General features: G+C 35.6%; 2 protein-coding genes across 3 annotated transcripts in view; one reads left to right on the top strand and one right to left on the bottom strand.

The window, feature by feature from the left end:
* Positions 1-3540: 3540 nt before the first annotated feature.
* LOC128215575 (small integral membrane protein 7-like) lies at positions 3541-9858 on the bottom strand. 2 transcript variants are annotated; one of them, XM_052922264.1, is made up of 5 exons: positions 9707-9858; positions 8599-8640; positions 7938-7990; positions 7454-7544; positions 5088-5253 (listed from the first exon to the last, which is right to left on the bottom strand). In XM_052922264.1, exons 1-5 carry the CDS (start codon positions 9730-9732, stop codon positions 5238-5240), a joined length of 228 nt encoding a protein of 75 aa, XP_052778224.1. In that variant the 5' UTR covers positions 9733-9858; the 3' UTR covers positions 5088-5237. The 2 variants fall into 2 exon arrangements, with proteins under 2 accessions (XP_052778223.1, XP_052778224.1); XM_052922263.1 differs by lacking the exons at positions 7938-7990; positions 8599-8640; positions 9707-9858 and having other exon boundaries at positions 3541-5253.
* A 129-nt stretch (positions 9859-9987) lies between these two features.
* The window catches only part of LOC128214831 (probable dimethyladenosine transferase), a 29560-nt gene continuing 24983 nt past the window's right edge, over positions 9988-14564 (top strand). Inside the window, exons 1-3 of the mRNA XM_052921505.1 lie at positions 9988-10121; positions 12502-12575; positions 12850-12936. Coding sequence (XP_052777465.1) covers positions 10064-10121; positions 12502-12575; positions 12850-12936 — 219 coding nt within the window. The 5' untranslated portion in view covers positions 9988-10063. The remainder of the gene's footprint in view (positions 10122-12501; positions 12576-12849; positions 12937-14564) is intronic.

The raw sequence follows: 14564 nt of genomic DNA, 5'->3' as shown, positions 1-14564 counted from the left end.
TGTGCATAAGAAACAATAGTTGTTTATGGTATTTTAATAGTAATATAATTGCCCTTTGATTATTTAAATACTTATTTTTTACTCCATTTTTGAGGTATTTACTTTATATTAATAAAACTTCATACACATATTAACTGTGTTGAGGAAAAGTGCTGTGCTAAATTATGTCGAGTATGTTATTTTTAGAGTTCTTGCCCTTTGATTATTTTTACACTAATATCTTTTACTCCTCTCCATAACTCCATGTTTTTGAGGAATTGACTTCAAACTTCATACACATATTGACTGTGTTGAGTAGAAGTGATGTGCAAAAAAACCATTACTTGTGTATGGTATTTTAGCTCAGACAAAGTGCTCAGTTTGAGCTATTGTGAGAGGGTGATTGTCCATCATCTTCCGTCCGTCATTAACATATTCCTTTAAGCAACTTCTCTTCCTAAACCACTGGGACAATTTCAACCAAATTTCACAGGAATGTTCCTTGGATGGTACTCTTCTTCACCCAATGTTAATGCGTAAAAAAATAATACAAGCCGCCTCGGGGCATTGCTTCTTTTCACTATATATTTTGATTTCCATTAAAAACACACAATCACAGTTTTTACTATATGTCTATATGTAAAACTTTAAATCCTTCCAGAAACCATTGACCGGATTTTAAAATGTTTTCACAGAAATGTTCCTTTGGTGACCCTTTTATCATTGTTTTACAATCGTGAAAAAATCAACTTAAAAGTTTACAATAGCAATATATATGCTCTTAAGTGGAAAGTTTTATAGCTCTAACTTGAATATCATATGCTATGGCCCTATTTTTATAGACCCGTTCAAAGAATGAACATATTACGAGCATTTGTTCAATCAATTCCAAATTTCAGAATGTGTATGGGCATAATACTTTCGACGAGATCAATAACTAGTCATATGGCTGTAATCACCTAAGAGTTCTTGGCCTTTAATTATAGAATTTTCTAAAAGCACCATTAGTGTTTTACCTGGGTGAGTGATATAGGGCCATCTTGACACTCTTGTTTACTGGGACATATCTACTTTGCTCCATGATTTCATGATTTTTTAGGTTTAGACTTCAAACTTCATACACTAATTGACTGTATTGCAAAGTGCTGTACCTATGAAACATTATTTTGCATATGCTGTTTTTAGTTTATTGCCCTTGATTTTGTCTGCTTTTTTGTTTACTTCTCTCCATAGCTCCATATGTTTTTGAGGTATTGATTTTCAAACTTCATTCACATTTTGTATGTATTGAGTGGAAGTGATGTGCAAAAGAAACATTCCTTCGCGTATGGTATTTTAAGAGTTATTGCCCTTTGGTTGTTTTTAATTATATCTACTTAAATGCGTTTGAGGTACATGTATTGACTTCATCTGTATAAAAGCAGTATTGAGAACATTAACTGAAGTGATGCCTTCTCACTCGGAACATACTGGTACATACTTTTTATAACAACAACGTGTTGTGGGTTTTTTAATCACATCCAATGTAAGGGCTAGTTTGTCCTATGTTTTTCTTAACTGGTGCTGATCTGACAGAAAAAAATCATACTTATGTTTGATTCTGACACTCAATTTTATTCCTGTGTGATCTTGACCTTTGAGTTAGTGATGTGGGTCCTGTACACAACAAATATGTATTTACCGAACACATGTACCAAATAATTTTAAAAATCCCTCCCTGCATGACAAAGTCACAATCTGGACGTGGAAAACCAGACGGAAGTTTTGATTTTAATATGCTCTCCATCAGGGGCACAAAATAATATAAAAAAGTTGTAGCAATAAAAACTGTTGTTGTGGTGTCTTCAGGAATGGTGCGAAAATGTGACGGTTCTCAAGCCTCACATCAAGTGCAGGGTGTTCGTGAATTCTTCACTATTGATACAATTATACACTGAAAACTACAGGGACAGAAGTCAACATACAATTATAAACCCTTTTTAGAGGCACAAGGTTTGGACCCAAGAGACTTCATCGTACAAACACCGCAAACAGACCTAATGTGCATCAAATAGCTTGATCAATAAATGTTGGGATTACCACCTTGGGAACAGTCAGCGAAACACGAGATCAATTGTATAATATAATATAGTAATATACCCCCTCTACTGGTCACGCCCATTCTTCATGTCACATTTAAGGATCAAATAGCTTGATCAATAAATGTTGGGATTACCACCTTGGGAACAGTCAGCGAAACACGAGATCAATTGTATAATATAATATAGTAATATACCCCCTCTACTGGTCACGCCCATTCTTCATGTCACATTTAAGGTCCATGGGTGCAGGCATTGTCACTCAGACAAGCTTTTCGCATTCAAGGCTGCTATGACCTTGACCTAATGATCTCGACATCAATAGGGGTCATGTACTGGTCACACTCATAACCTTCATGTCAAGTTTTAAGGTTATGTGTGCAAGCAATGTCGAGTTATCACTCCGCCAAGGTTTTTGCAATTAATGTCACCTTGACCTTTGACATGATGACCTCAAAATCAAAAGGGGTTATCTACTGGTCACGCCAAACCTTCATGTAAAGTTTGAGGGCCATGGGTGCAGCCATTGTCAAGTCATAACTCTGACAAGCTTTTTACATTTAAAGCTGCACTCTCACAGATTGAGCGTATTGACAACTCTTTAAATTTTTGTCTTGGAACGAGCCAATTTTTGCGAAAATCCATGGAAACCAGTTATATAAGACTGCTAACAAAAAATTTGATCGCAGATTTTTTTTTATTTAGGTTCAAAAATTGATGTTTTATGCATTTTTCTTAAACCGTTAGTAACGGTTTAAGCCATAAAACATTAATTTTCGAACGGAAATATGAAAGTCTGCAATCTGATCTTTTGTCAACAATCTTATATCATTGGTTTGCAGATATTTACGCAAAAATTTGCTCATTCCAAGACAAAAAATAAAATTAAGTTGTAAAAATGCTATATCTGTGAGAGTGCAGCTTTAAAGTCAGTGTGACATTGACCAAATGACTTCAAAATCAATAGTGGTCATCAACTTGTCAGGCCCAGTCTCTATGTCAAGTTTGAGGATCATAGGTCCAGGTATTGGCGACTTGTCACCCAAAGAAGATTTTTGGTTCAGTCACTAGACCTTGACCTGATGCCATCAAAACCAGTAGGGTTTATTTACTGGGCACATCCAACCTCCAAGTCAAGTTTGAGGACCATAGGTCCAGGCAATTGTCAAGTTATCACCCAAGACAAACTCACAGTGACCTTGACCTTTGAGCCGATGACCTCAAAATCAATAGGGGTCATTTACTGGTCACACCTAACCTCCAAATCCATTTTGAGGACCATAGGTCCTGGCATTGTGTAATCACTCGCACATGCTTTGGTCTACCGACCTACCAACATCCAACATGTGCAAAGCAAAGTGGGCATAATTAAGCAAAACTAATGTAGATTGAGAAAACAAATCTAAATATTTCTATAAGACAAATCGTATTTAAACCAAATCTTACAAAGAATATTTGCTAAAATATATCATTCAACATGGTACACATATCTTAAACATTTATTGTGTACAGCCAAATACATGTATATCAATACCAAATACATTAATAACAAATTATCATGAAACAACATGCCATAATAATATAACAAAATCCCATCAAAAACATTTTGTACCATTTACATGATCTATAATAGCAAACATATCACCCAGAAGAATAAAAATTGAAATATATACATGTACACAGTCGCCTAACTATCATGCTGATCTAATGTGCAATTGTTATGTGAAACTTTCACAGTAAAATCTGATATATTAATGTAAGTAAATGGAATTCATGCACATAAGTCTAAGCTTCATCTGCCAACATTTGAACTGCTTGTTTCAAATCTTCAACAACCAAATCAATGTCTTCTATTGTTGTGTATCGTCCAACTGACAAACGTAGAGCATGTCTAGCAATGTCTTCTGGAACTCCTACAGCTAAAAGTATGGCTGATGGTTTATTCTGGGCATGACATGCTGCACCAACACTTGCTTGTAACACCTTACACTTAGCCAACACTTTATGACCTTCGCAGTTATTCCCAAGGATAGAAACATTACATGTGTTTGGAAGCCTTTCGCTTTGAGCAAATTTCCCATTAAAATGAACCCTTTTGCCAAAGGCCTCCACTAGCTTTTCCTCTAGATAATCCCTACACTTACTCATATCAGTTTCAAACTTCACAATATTTTTGAAAGCTATTTCACTAGCTTTACCCAAACCCGCTATCATTCCAGTATTTTCCGTGCCAGGTCTAAAGTTCCTTTCCTGCCCTCCACCAAAGAAGAATGGATACAGCGGGGTTTCCCTATTTTCCAAATCCTTTGCATACACTGCTCCTATTCTTGGTCCATAATACTTATGCCCTACAACTGTCAAGTAATCAACCCCTAGTGTTGCCACATCCACTGGAACTTTACCCAATGCCTGTGCAGCATCAGTATGAACAAATATCTTTTTCGTTTCACCATTCCCTCTTTTAATGTTTCTTACAGCATCACAAATTTCCTTCACGGGTTGAATTATACCAGTCTCATTATTCGCAAGCATTACAGTGACTAAGATGGTATTCGGTTTAATTTCATGCAGTACATTTTCCACCTCCAATCTTCCTGTTAGAGGAGACAGGCTGGCATAAGTAACCACTGCTTGTGCGGTGTCTTTTAAATGTTCCAAGAAAACGTTTACTGCTGGATGCTCCATACGAGACGAAATGATGTGAGGAAGCTCATATTTTTCTTCATCTGTATCACAACTTCCAATTTTACAACCATGTTCACCCAAATGGTGTCTTTTTTTGCTACTTTCTGTATTTATATAGCCAGTCAAACTTTGATCCACATTTTTTTCTGTCACGTTTTTCATCTTTTCTTTATTAAAATGTTTTACAACTGTCATAATAATCATGTTATCAGCCTCAGTACCACCTGATGTAAAAACAACATCTGATGACTTTGTGCCGATCAATGAGGCCACATCTGACCTCGCCTGGTCAATAATCCCCTTAGCTGTTTTGCCAGTATTGTGAGAGCTACTCGGGTTTCCCCAAGCATCGGTTAAGGCTTCTGTTATGGTTGTTATGACCTCCGATTCCAGAGGAGTGGTTGCATTGTAATCTAGATATATTTTCTTCTGTGACATGTTGTAGGATTGTTTGCTACTAAGGTGATAAAATTAAATGTTGTCCAAATTGTCCATCTAATGGCCAAAAAATCTGAAATGACAAAATATATATATTTATCATCAGAACGGACATGAATAAGTAACACTAAAGTAATAGTTAGTTAATCAAATTAGAAAATAAAGTTAGCTGGAACAAAAGTATTACACGCCTGATTGACAGTTCTTATTAAGAGCAGAGCTAAATGCATAATTACACACATGTACACCAGACCATGATAAAATTAAAACAATGGGTTGCGACATTAAGATTTTTTTAAGTTGATCAAAGGGTGCATCTCCATAAATATTTATGCCCCTTTGTTACCCATAAACCTATTGTCACAGCAAGCTTTAATATAATTTCTTTTAAGCACCCGTAAAATAATGGAACGAACCCATGTTTTTCTTCTCAATTGGAGGGCAATATTAGAAAAGAAAGCATACACAGTTGAAAACTGTATGAATTTTTCCTCTTTTCAAAACCTGGCTGATCTTAACCCAGTGGTCGAAATTAGCACAAGCCCGCAAGCCCTGCACAGGTAAAATGTCTTTCGGGCTTGCTTAAATTCTGAATTTTATATAGCAGGGCTTGTTCAAAACTTTGATGCCAAGACTGAAGCAATAGCATAAGAATTCGGGCTTGTTCATCCAAAAGTCTAATTTTGATGACTGTTAACCGAGAGTGCGTTGTAAAATGCTTAAGATTCAGCTCCCCCTGGAATCATTTTGCATAGAAGCCATGGTGGATATAGTTTCCATTTTTGGGTAAAATGCATTTTCTTACATTTCCTATTCAAAATCATAAGACAGGAAACAATTCCTGCCACATATTTTTTCATATGTTGTTCACATAATTTGTACATATTTAATAACATTGAAGGCAATTAATTCAACAATTGTCCAGCTTTTGAAAAAAGAACAAGAGCTGTCACAGTATGTGACGAATGCCCCCGATTGTGACATTGACTTATGAACAAGGTCAGTACATGAAAAGTTGATCTTGCCTTTACATGTCAAATACATATGGCAAGTTATTTTAAATTGCCTCTAAACATAAAAAATTCCACCCATAGTTGACAACCCACACTGTTATGTCCTTATATATGCAGCATTCCATTGTGAATAAACACCCAAGTGTGACCTTGACCTTTGAGATAGGGACACGGGTCTGTCATGCGACACGTCGTCTTGGTATGTGGAACACATGTGGCAAGTTATTTTAAAATCTGTCCATACAAGGGAAAGTTACAGCCCGGACACGACAACTTATACCCTATGTCCTTATATGCAGCACTCTGTTGTGAATAAACACCTAAGTGTGACCTTGACCTTAGAGGTAGGGACACGGGTCTTGCACGCGACACGTCATCTTGGTATGTGGAACACATGTGGCAAGTTATTTTAAAATATGTCCATACAAGGGAAAGTTACAGCCCGGACACGACAACCTATACTCTATGTCCTATATGCAGCACTCCATTGTGAATAAAGACTAAGTGTGACCTTGACCTTTGAGGTAGGGGCACGGGTCTTGCACGCGACACGTCGTCTTGGTATGTGGAACACATGTGGCAAGTTATTTTAAAATATGTCCATACAAGGGAAAGTTACAGCTCGGACACGACAACCTATACTCTATGTCCTATATGCAGCACTCCATTGTGAATAAAGACTAAGTGTGACCTTGACCTTTGAGGTAGGGACACGGGTCTTGCACGCGACACGTCGTCTTGGTATGTGGAACACATGTGGCAAGTTATTTTAAAATCTGTCAATACAAGGGAAAGTTACAGCCCGGACACGACAACCTATACTCTTTGTCCTAAATGCAGCACTCCATTGTGAATAAAGACTAAGTGTGACCTTGACCTTTGAGGTAGGGGCACGGGTCATGCACACGACACGTCGTCTTGGTATGTGGAAAACATGTGGCAAGTTATTTTAAAATCTGTCCATACAAGGGAAAGTTACAGCCCGGACACGAGTTATTGAGCCGGACACACGGACGGACGGACAGACGGACGGACGGTGCGATTTTAATATGCCCACCTTCGGGGGCATAAAAATGTATACATTTTATTATTAAAGTTACAATAATTTTAAAGACTGAACCGGAGTCGAAAGGATATGTACCAAGTTTCATGTAAAGGTCAAGAAAGAATTTTGAGCTATGACCATGGAGGTTTTTTTGCATGACACCAAAGACAACACCAATGCTTAGAATAAATAGAAAAGCTAAAAACACAACTTACACCAGCATACAAAACATGATGAAGATATTCCACAGTGCTATGAATATTCTGAAGTATCGTAGACTCAGCAAGAACTCCCGAACTTTGTCTCCTGGAATCAGACACACAAACACGCAATATAATCAAACAAAATAAAGCAGTTCTTGAGTACCGCTAGATATGATTTAGATTGATCTTGTTAAAGTATATACACACTACGACTGTTTGCGCTTATATTGATAACACTTGCTTACTCCCAAATTTGGGCCTTATCTTGCACTTGGCTGAAATAAACTGTAACTGCTCCTCATTTGATATTGATAAGGTCTGACCTACATGATTAACCTAATTTGTATTCTTAGGCTTGTATACACTTTAATTTATACATCATTGAATTTAATAAGAAATATTTCACCCGACATTTGTAGTACACTGCTGACAATAAGATGATTATGCTTTGGTTTTTCAAAAAGCTACAGCCAACATGTATTAAAACTGGACTTACCAACACTTGGTTCAACATTGGCATCAAAACCCTGCTGCTCTCTCCCTTTTTTCCTGAAAGAAGTTTTAATATAAAGCCTTGCTACAGCGACTTTTACAGTGTAAATAATACAAGAGGTTTTAAAACTCTCTTGAAAGACGGGAACTACTGAAGACAATTACCACAAGGGTGAAGCATGTATATATTTAGGATTTTTTGTTCAGAAAGTAATTAATAATTACAATCAAACCAACTAGTATCATCTGAATAAGAAAAAAATATACAGTGTAGTTATTTATGTACTGTTAGCTATGCAAAGTCTGAAGTCAATTGAACCAATGGTATTTGAGATATGAGTAACATTTTCCAACTTGCTCTAAAACTTAAATTAACCAAAATTCTTCAGTCAATCAAATGCTATAATTTGTACCGGTACTTAGGATCATATAAGGTAGTCTATAACTGACTTGTCTAATGGCTTTTAACAACTATATGAGTATCAGTATCAAGTCAATTTAATCAATGGTTAATAAGATATGACTAAAGATTGCATCTTGCCACGAATCCTTATTCTTCAAATAGTCAAGCTAAAAGTGATAAAACTAACTGACAAACAATATAATACTACATGATGTATATTGAAAAAATTACTTTAGACTTTCAATAAGCAAAATCGACTTACAATTTAAAGTTCAGAATTGCTCCAGCATTCACAAGCAGAGTACTGAAAAAATTAAAACAGAATTTAATACAAGAAAAACAAATGTATATTATGATGCATTGTACTTTGCATTTAATTCATAAAACATTTCTTTGTTAAATGGTAAAACCTGTTTTCTGAGGGAGTTGTAAGAGAGATGCAAGCATTCTTGAGTCAAGACCACTCAGATACATGACTGTGTAGCTCAATGGTTAGTGCCTTCTTTAGATGCGGGAGGTCCTAGGTTTAATTCTTGGTCTGACTAGGCCATAACAAAATCAATATAATAATGGTCCCAGCTGATCAGTATAAAAAAGAGTGCTGGAAAAGTAATCTGTTCTGCTTCATAACCCAGGTTGTACAGTTAGCGCAGTGGTTATGGCACTCTCTTGCTTGGGATCAATTCAAGGCCTTGGCATATATATATGAGTTTTGTTAGTGGTCACCAAGCTGGTTTCCCCCACAGTACAAGACTACATTTGCGTAACATCATGCCAATGAGGTTGACGTCGATATTTCTCCAGTCTTAATGTCATTTTTGCGGTCCCAAGTAAGAATTTCAGACTTTGTTTTGCTTGCTTGGCTCGGTCATTTTTGCAGGCTCAGGTAAGAATTTCACACCTTGATTTGTTTGCTTAGCTCTTTAGCACAAGGCGCTAACCAATTAGATTTGCTTGATTGGTTACATAATTATTATCAAATTTATATAGATTAACAGTTTGGGTAATCAAATGTTTAAGCTACTTGTTTTAGCATAAATGTGTGAAATAGTTCTAAACAATTAAGTTGATGAAACCTCTAATAGGTGTGACGAAACATCTTGGCAATTTACTATATAGAACAAGTGTGATGAACTGGAGAGTCGACGAAACCACTGTAATTTGCCAGAACAGTAACATGGCGCTCTAATTAACTGAGCTAGCCGACAGCTGGTTCTTACCCATACACTCTACATGAACCAGCCACCAGGACCGGTTCAAGGCTGTTGTCAGTGTTGTCAACAATGTTGACAGACACTATATCAGTATATGACTGTTGACTGTCTTTAGGAACAAAAATCAACATTTATTTCAAAGAAATCAGCATTTACCCGAATAAAATTAAATCGGAAAACATCTTGGAAGTCTTGTGGCGATTATAAACTACTACAATCACTTATTTATGCTGGCATACTATGGGAAAGACGAAATTTATATTTTGTTTTCTTTGCATTAGTGATGTGGAAAACAATCCGGAAGTTGTCATGATCACCCGAACGCTTACTTTTACATGTTGTTTTTAGCCCAGCTAAAATACAATCGTCTGTGCGAAAACTTATCACATGGAAGCTTGGTCAAAGTAAACGTTCATTAAAACAGTTCAGGTGAAAGCGTCCAGACGTTGTTGTGAAAACACATGTGAGAACTGTCACGAATTTCTTTTTTTCTTTTTGACAATTTCAGCCAAAATGCCGAAAGAAAGGGTGCAAAAAAAGTCAAGACAACATGGCGATATACAAAAACAAGGTATACCAAACAGAAGAACACCTTTGAAGCGAGTGTAATGCAGTGACTTTTTAGTATTTCACATTACTAATTTACTTATTTAGTTCTGTGCGTGTGTGTTTTAAATATTTCAGAAATATTGATCAGACTTAAGCAAAATGAAGCGAGTGAAATGCAGTAACTTTTTAGTATTTCACATTACTAATTTACTTATTTAGTTCTGTGCGTGTGTGTTTTAAATATTTCAGAAATATTGATCAGACTTAAGCAAAATTTTACAATGATCTTTGTTCGTCATGTCTTAGAGGGTGATGGCACATAGACATCTCAATTATCGGATTTGGTGATTACTGATTATAAGGCCTAAAAAAAAATTGTTTGGTTAGGGTTACATCCTTTTCAAAAATAGGTAGGGTAGGTAGGCTTTTTTTTTTTTTATTTTTTTTTTATTAGGCTTTATATAAGAATATCATTTTCATCATTGGAGAATGGTGTTAAAGCTATCTTCTGTATAAGCATTTAAGGTTTAAACTACATATTGAAAAGCAATAAAAAAAAAAGCGAAATTTTTTTTTTTTTTTTTTTTTTTTAGTTTTTCATTTTTTTTTCAAACTGACTATAAAAACAGTAGGGTCGGCGCCTATTCCGTAGGTAGGGTCGGGTAACCCGAACCAAATGTATTTTTTTTTTTTAGGCCTAAATGGCTTACAGTTATGACTGCTGGAACAGTGGCCTACATGTTTATATGTAGTGCTCGCTGATTGACAGATAAATAATTTGCTAAAAGATGTGGAAGTCAATATCACTTTTATGTTACAAATTGGCGAAGTCACAAAATTTTATGCAACCACTTCGCCCAAATCGCCCCCTCTGAAGAGCCCTGTTGACATATTGCCTGTTTGTATTTCATCGTAAAACAGCCAACTTTTTACCCAATTCTGAACCATGACCACTGACTTCAAGACCCTGATCACTGCAATGTGGCATATAATTATATTATCTTTATTATTGGTGAGTTAAAATAACTAGTGTCCTTTTGGGGAAATTTCCACAGAAAATGAGGCAAAAAACCCTTTAACCTCATGATGCGCTGTGAACGTTGAACCCATGTTATACCCCAGTCACTTTCAAATGTGATTTTCCCAAAACATTAAATAGTAACATAGCCTGCTTTGTATTAAATGTATAAATGTTTATGCTTTATCAAAATAAAATGGAATTATTCAGTCATGATATTATAATCAAATATTGTCAACAAGAGCAAAAGTCACATTCTGAATTCATGGGTAAATAAACTGCATTTTTTTCTAATTAACTTCAAAATGCAATTATTCAGTCATGATATTATAATCAAATATTGTCAACAAGAGCAAAAGTCACATTCTGAATTCATCATCATGGGTAAATAAAACTGCATTTTTTTCTAATTAACTTCATAATGTTTTAAAGTTTATCAAATATCTTCCCAGAAGTGGATCTGAAAAATAAATAAAAAGGGCAGAGAATGAACAATAACAGCAATATACAGTAGCCATCATAATGGATTGTAATTTTTATTCAAACAAAACTTATTTTAGCCTAGATTTCAGCAAGTGTCCACATTGTTTTGTGGAGTAAACCCCTCTTAGGAACACCGCGTTCGTAATTCTTAGGTTGGCTTATCACCCTCTGAGAGCCTAAAACTCTGCAGAACCCGGGCACTAGATAAATTCATTGTGTTGGCCGCGTTAATGAAATTCCATAGTTGAAAACAGTAAGGCCTAAAAAAAAAAATACCTTTGGTTCGGGTTACCCGACCATACCTATGGAATAGGTGCCGACCCTACCGTTTTTATAGTCAGTTTGAAAAAAAAATGAAAAACTAAAAAAAAAAATAATTTTTTTTCGTTTTTTTTTTCAATTGCTTTTCAATATGTAGTTTAAATCTTAAAGGCTTATACAGAAGATAACTTTAACACCATTCTCCAATGATGAAAATGATATTCTTATATAAAGCCTAATAAAAAAAAAAAATAAAAAAAATAAAAAAAGCCTACCTACCCTACCTATTTTTGAAAAGGATGTAACCCTAACCAAACATTTTTTTTAGGCCTAAGTGGATCTAACTCATTGTACTGTATCTGTCCTTAAGCTGTTGGACATAGAGTTAAATTGTGGTTAAATATCTCAATAAAATATGAAAAATAATGTCATTTGTTTAGACTAATTTAGGCTATGGAAGGCCAGCAACTACTCATCAATCTGGGAAAAACACAAAAGCAACATAGTTAATGATCGAGAGCATGACTAGTTATTGATCACGGGCATGTCTGTGGTATAATTTTGTGCATTTCGCTTGCTTTGCAACTTGGTTCTTGCATGCAGTTATGTATATTTAATTTCTATTTTTTTTGTTTTAAAGGTATTAACTTCAACAAGGAGTTTGGGCAGCACATTCTGAAGAATCCATTGGTTGTCAACAGTATGATTGAGAAGGTACAGATACGCAGACAATGTCATGTTCATTTATGGTTGTAAACGCTATAAATCATGGCCGTAACATGAAAACAGTCATGTTCATGTACTGTAACCCTGGTAGTCTAACCCATGTAATTTAAGACATTTAAACACCGTGCTGAACATGCCATTACAGTTATATTTCTTGCTTATATTTAAAAAATCCTGGAACAGAGTATAAATTGAAACTGATGGAGGCATAAGTGCACTTTATTTTGCTACAGTCTGTTTTAAAACCAATGTTTTTTTACAGGCTGCCCTCCGTCCAACAGATGTTGTGCTGGAAATCGGTCCTGGAACGGGAAACATGACTGTGAAACTGTTGGAGAAAGTGAAGAAGGTTGATAATGTTTAATGATAAAATGTTTGTATTTGTATGAATTAATACATTCTGTACACCTTTTTAACACTAAAGTTGGTGAATTCTTGCATGGCAACAGGCTGTCTGCATTTGCCAGACCAAAATCTCATATTGCATAGCAAAATTGGCAGTTTTTCCAATGGAAATGTCATGCCATGGTATGTCAGTGGGTGGACGGGCATTGGCTGCAACTTGAGATTTTGAATAGCTTGGCATAAAGGTTTTCCATTTATATATTAATACAGTACAATGAGTTTAAGATTGTGGTCTGTGCGACAAAATTCAACGTCCCACATAAAGGTCATTGGTCAAAATGCTTCATATTTTGGCTTGTCCAGGCTGCAACTTTGTCATACATTGTGGGGATTTAAAAAAAATGGCACAGATATTCACCAGGACTAGAAAATATGTTACATGCAAGACCAATGTTTGTAGGTCAAAGGTCAAGGTTGCGCTTAAGGCATATGTCTTAAAAGTTCTTTTGTCATAAAATCTTTGTATTTTGGATAATGTCCTTGCTGTGATGCGGCCATGCTGTAGAAGATTTTGAAATAATTTTGCACAAATGTTCACCATGATAAGACATTGTGTCGATTCCATAAAACTAGGTGAAAAGTCCACGGTCACATTTTAGTTTTAGGATAAATTTTCCTTGTATTTTGGTTTGTTCGAGCTGGTCGAGTTCTAACCATGCATTGGAGGATTTAAATGGAACTTGGCACAAATGCTCCCCACTCATGTCATTAGGTTAGAGGTAAAGGTCACACTTAAAGGTCATGGCTCAAAAATTTGTTCTTGTCTAGACTGTTACTTGGTTCTACATATAGTTTAATTCTTAACATTTTGGGACATAGCATGCATTTTCACCATGGAAAGACTGTGTGTTGCCAGCATGTCTTTACATTAAAGGTCAAGGTCACACTTAAAGGTCATGGCTCAAAAATTTGTTCTTGTCTAGACTGTTACTTGGTTCTACATATAGTTTAATTCTTAACATTTTGGGACACAGCATGCATTTTCACCATGGAAAGACTGTGTGTTGCCAGCACCACTCATGTCTTTACATGAAAGGTCAAGGTCACACTTAAAGGTCTTTGGTCAAAATTACTTGCATATTGGGTCTTTGGCCAAAAAAACATTCACACACTAGAGTTTGCACAAAAGTGCTCTTGTTTTAACTGAGGGAAGCATATAAACCTTATAGAGTTTCCCTTCTCCACTTGATCTCTCATCCGTCATTTAATTTACCCAAACCTCTCTTTGCACAAATATAAAAAATATGGTTTCATTGCATTGTGGGGTTTCTTACCATTACATAGATATAGGACAAAATTTATTGACACAAATTTTTGCAAAAACTGCAATATTAATGCACTTTGGCAACAGTAGACTGTAAGTGCGTATGCACTTCTTGACTCTTTATCAGGGTTTACTTTCAAATAGTATTTCATTTATGGAAGAAGGAAAACATATCACCCATATTGACATTTTATTCATGTTTAAGTTTGTATCTGTCCTGTGCATGTCTTTATTAAAGAGATAAATCCCTGTTGTTGCAGAAACTAAGTACAGTCTGATAGACTAGCTGTATTTTACCTATCACTGAC

The sequence above is a fragment of the Mya arenaria genome, chromosome 13, assembly GCF_026914265.1.
Source record: "Mya arenaria isolate MELC-2E11 chromosome 13, ASM2691426v1".
Taxonomy (NCBI): Eukaryota; Metazoa; Mollusca; class Bivalvia; order Myida; family Myidae; genus Mya; species Mya arenaria.
The sequence above is the reverse complement of the archived record's forward strand: the minus strand, read 5'-3'. Positions and strand labels throughout refer to the sequence as shown.

What these genes read in the sequence shown, in the direction of transcription:
- LOC128215575 (XM_052922263.1), bottom strand. Translation starts at nt 5,180, where the DNA reads ATGTCACAGAAGAAAATATATCTAGATTACAATGCAACCACTCCTCTG.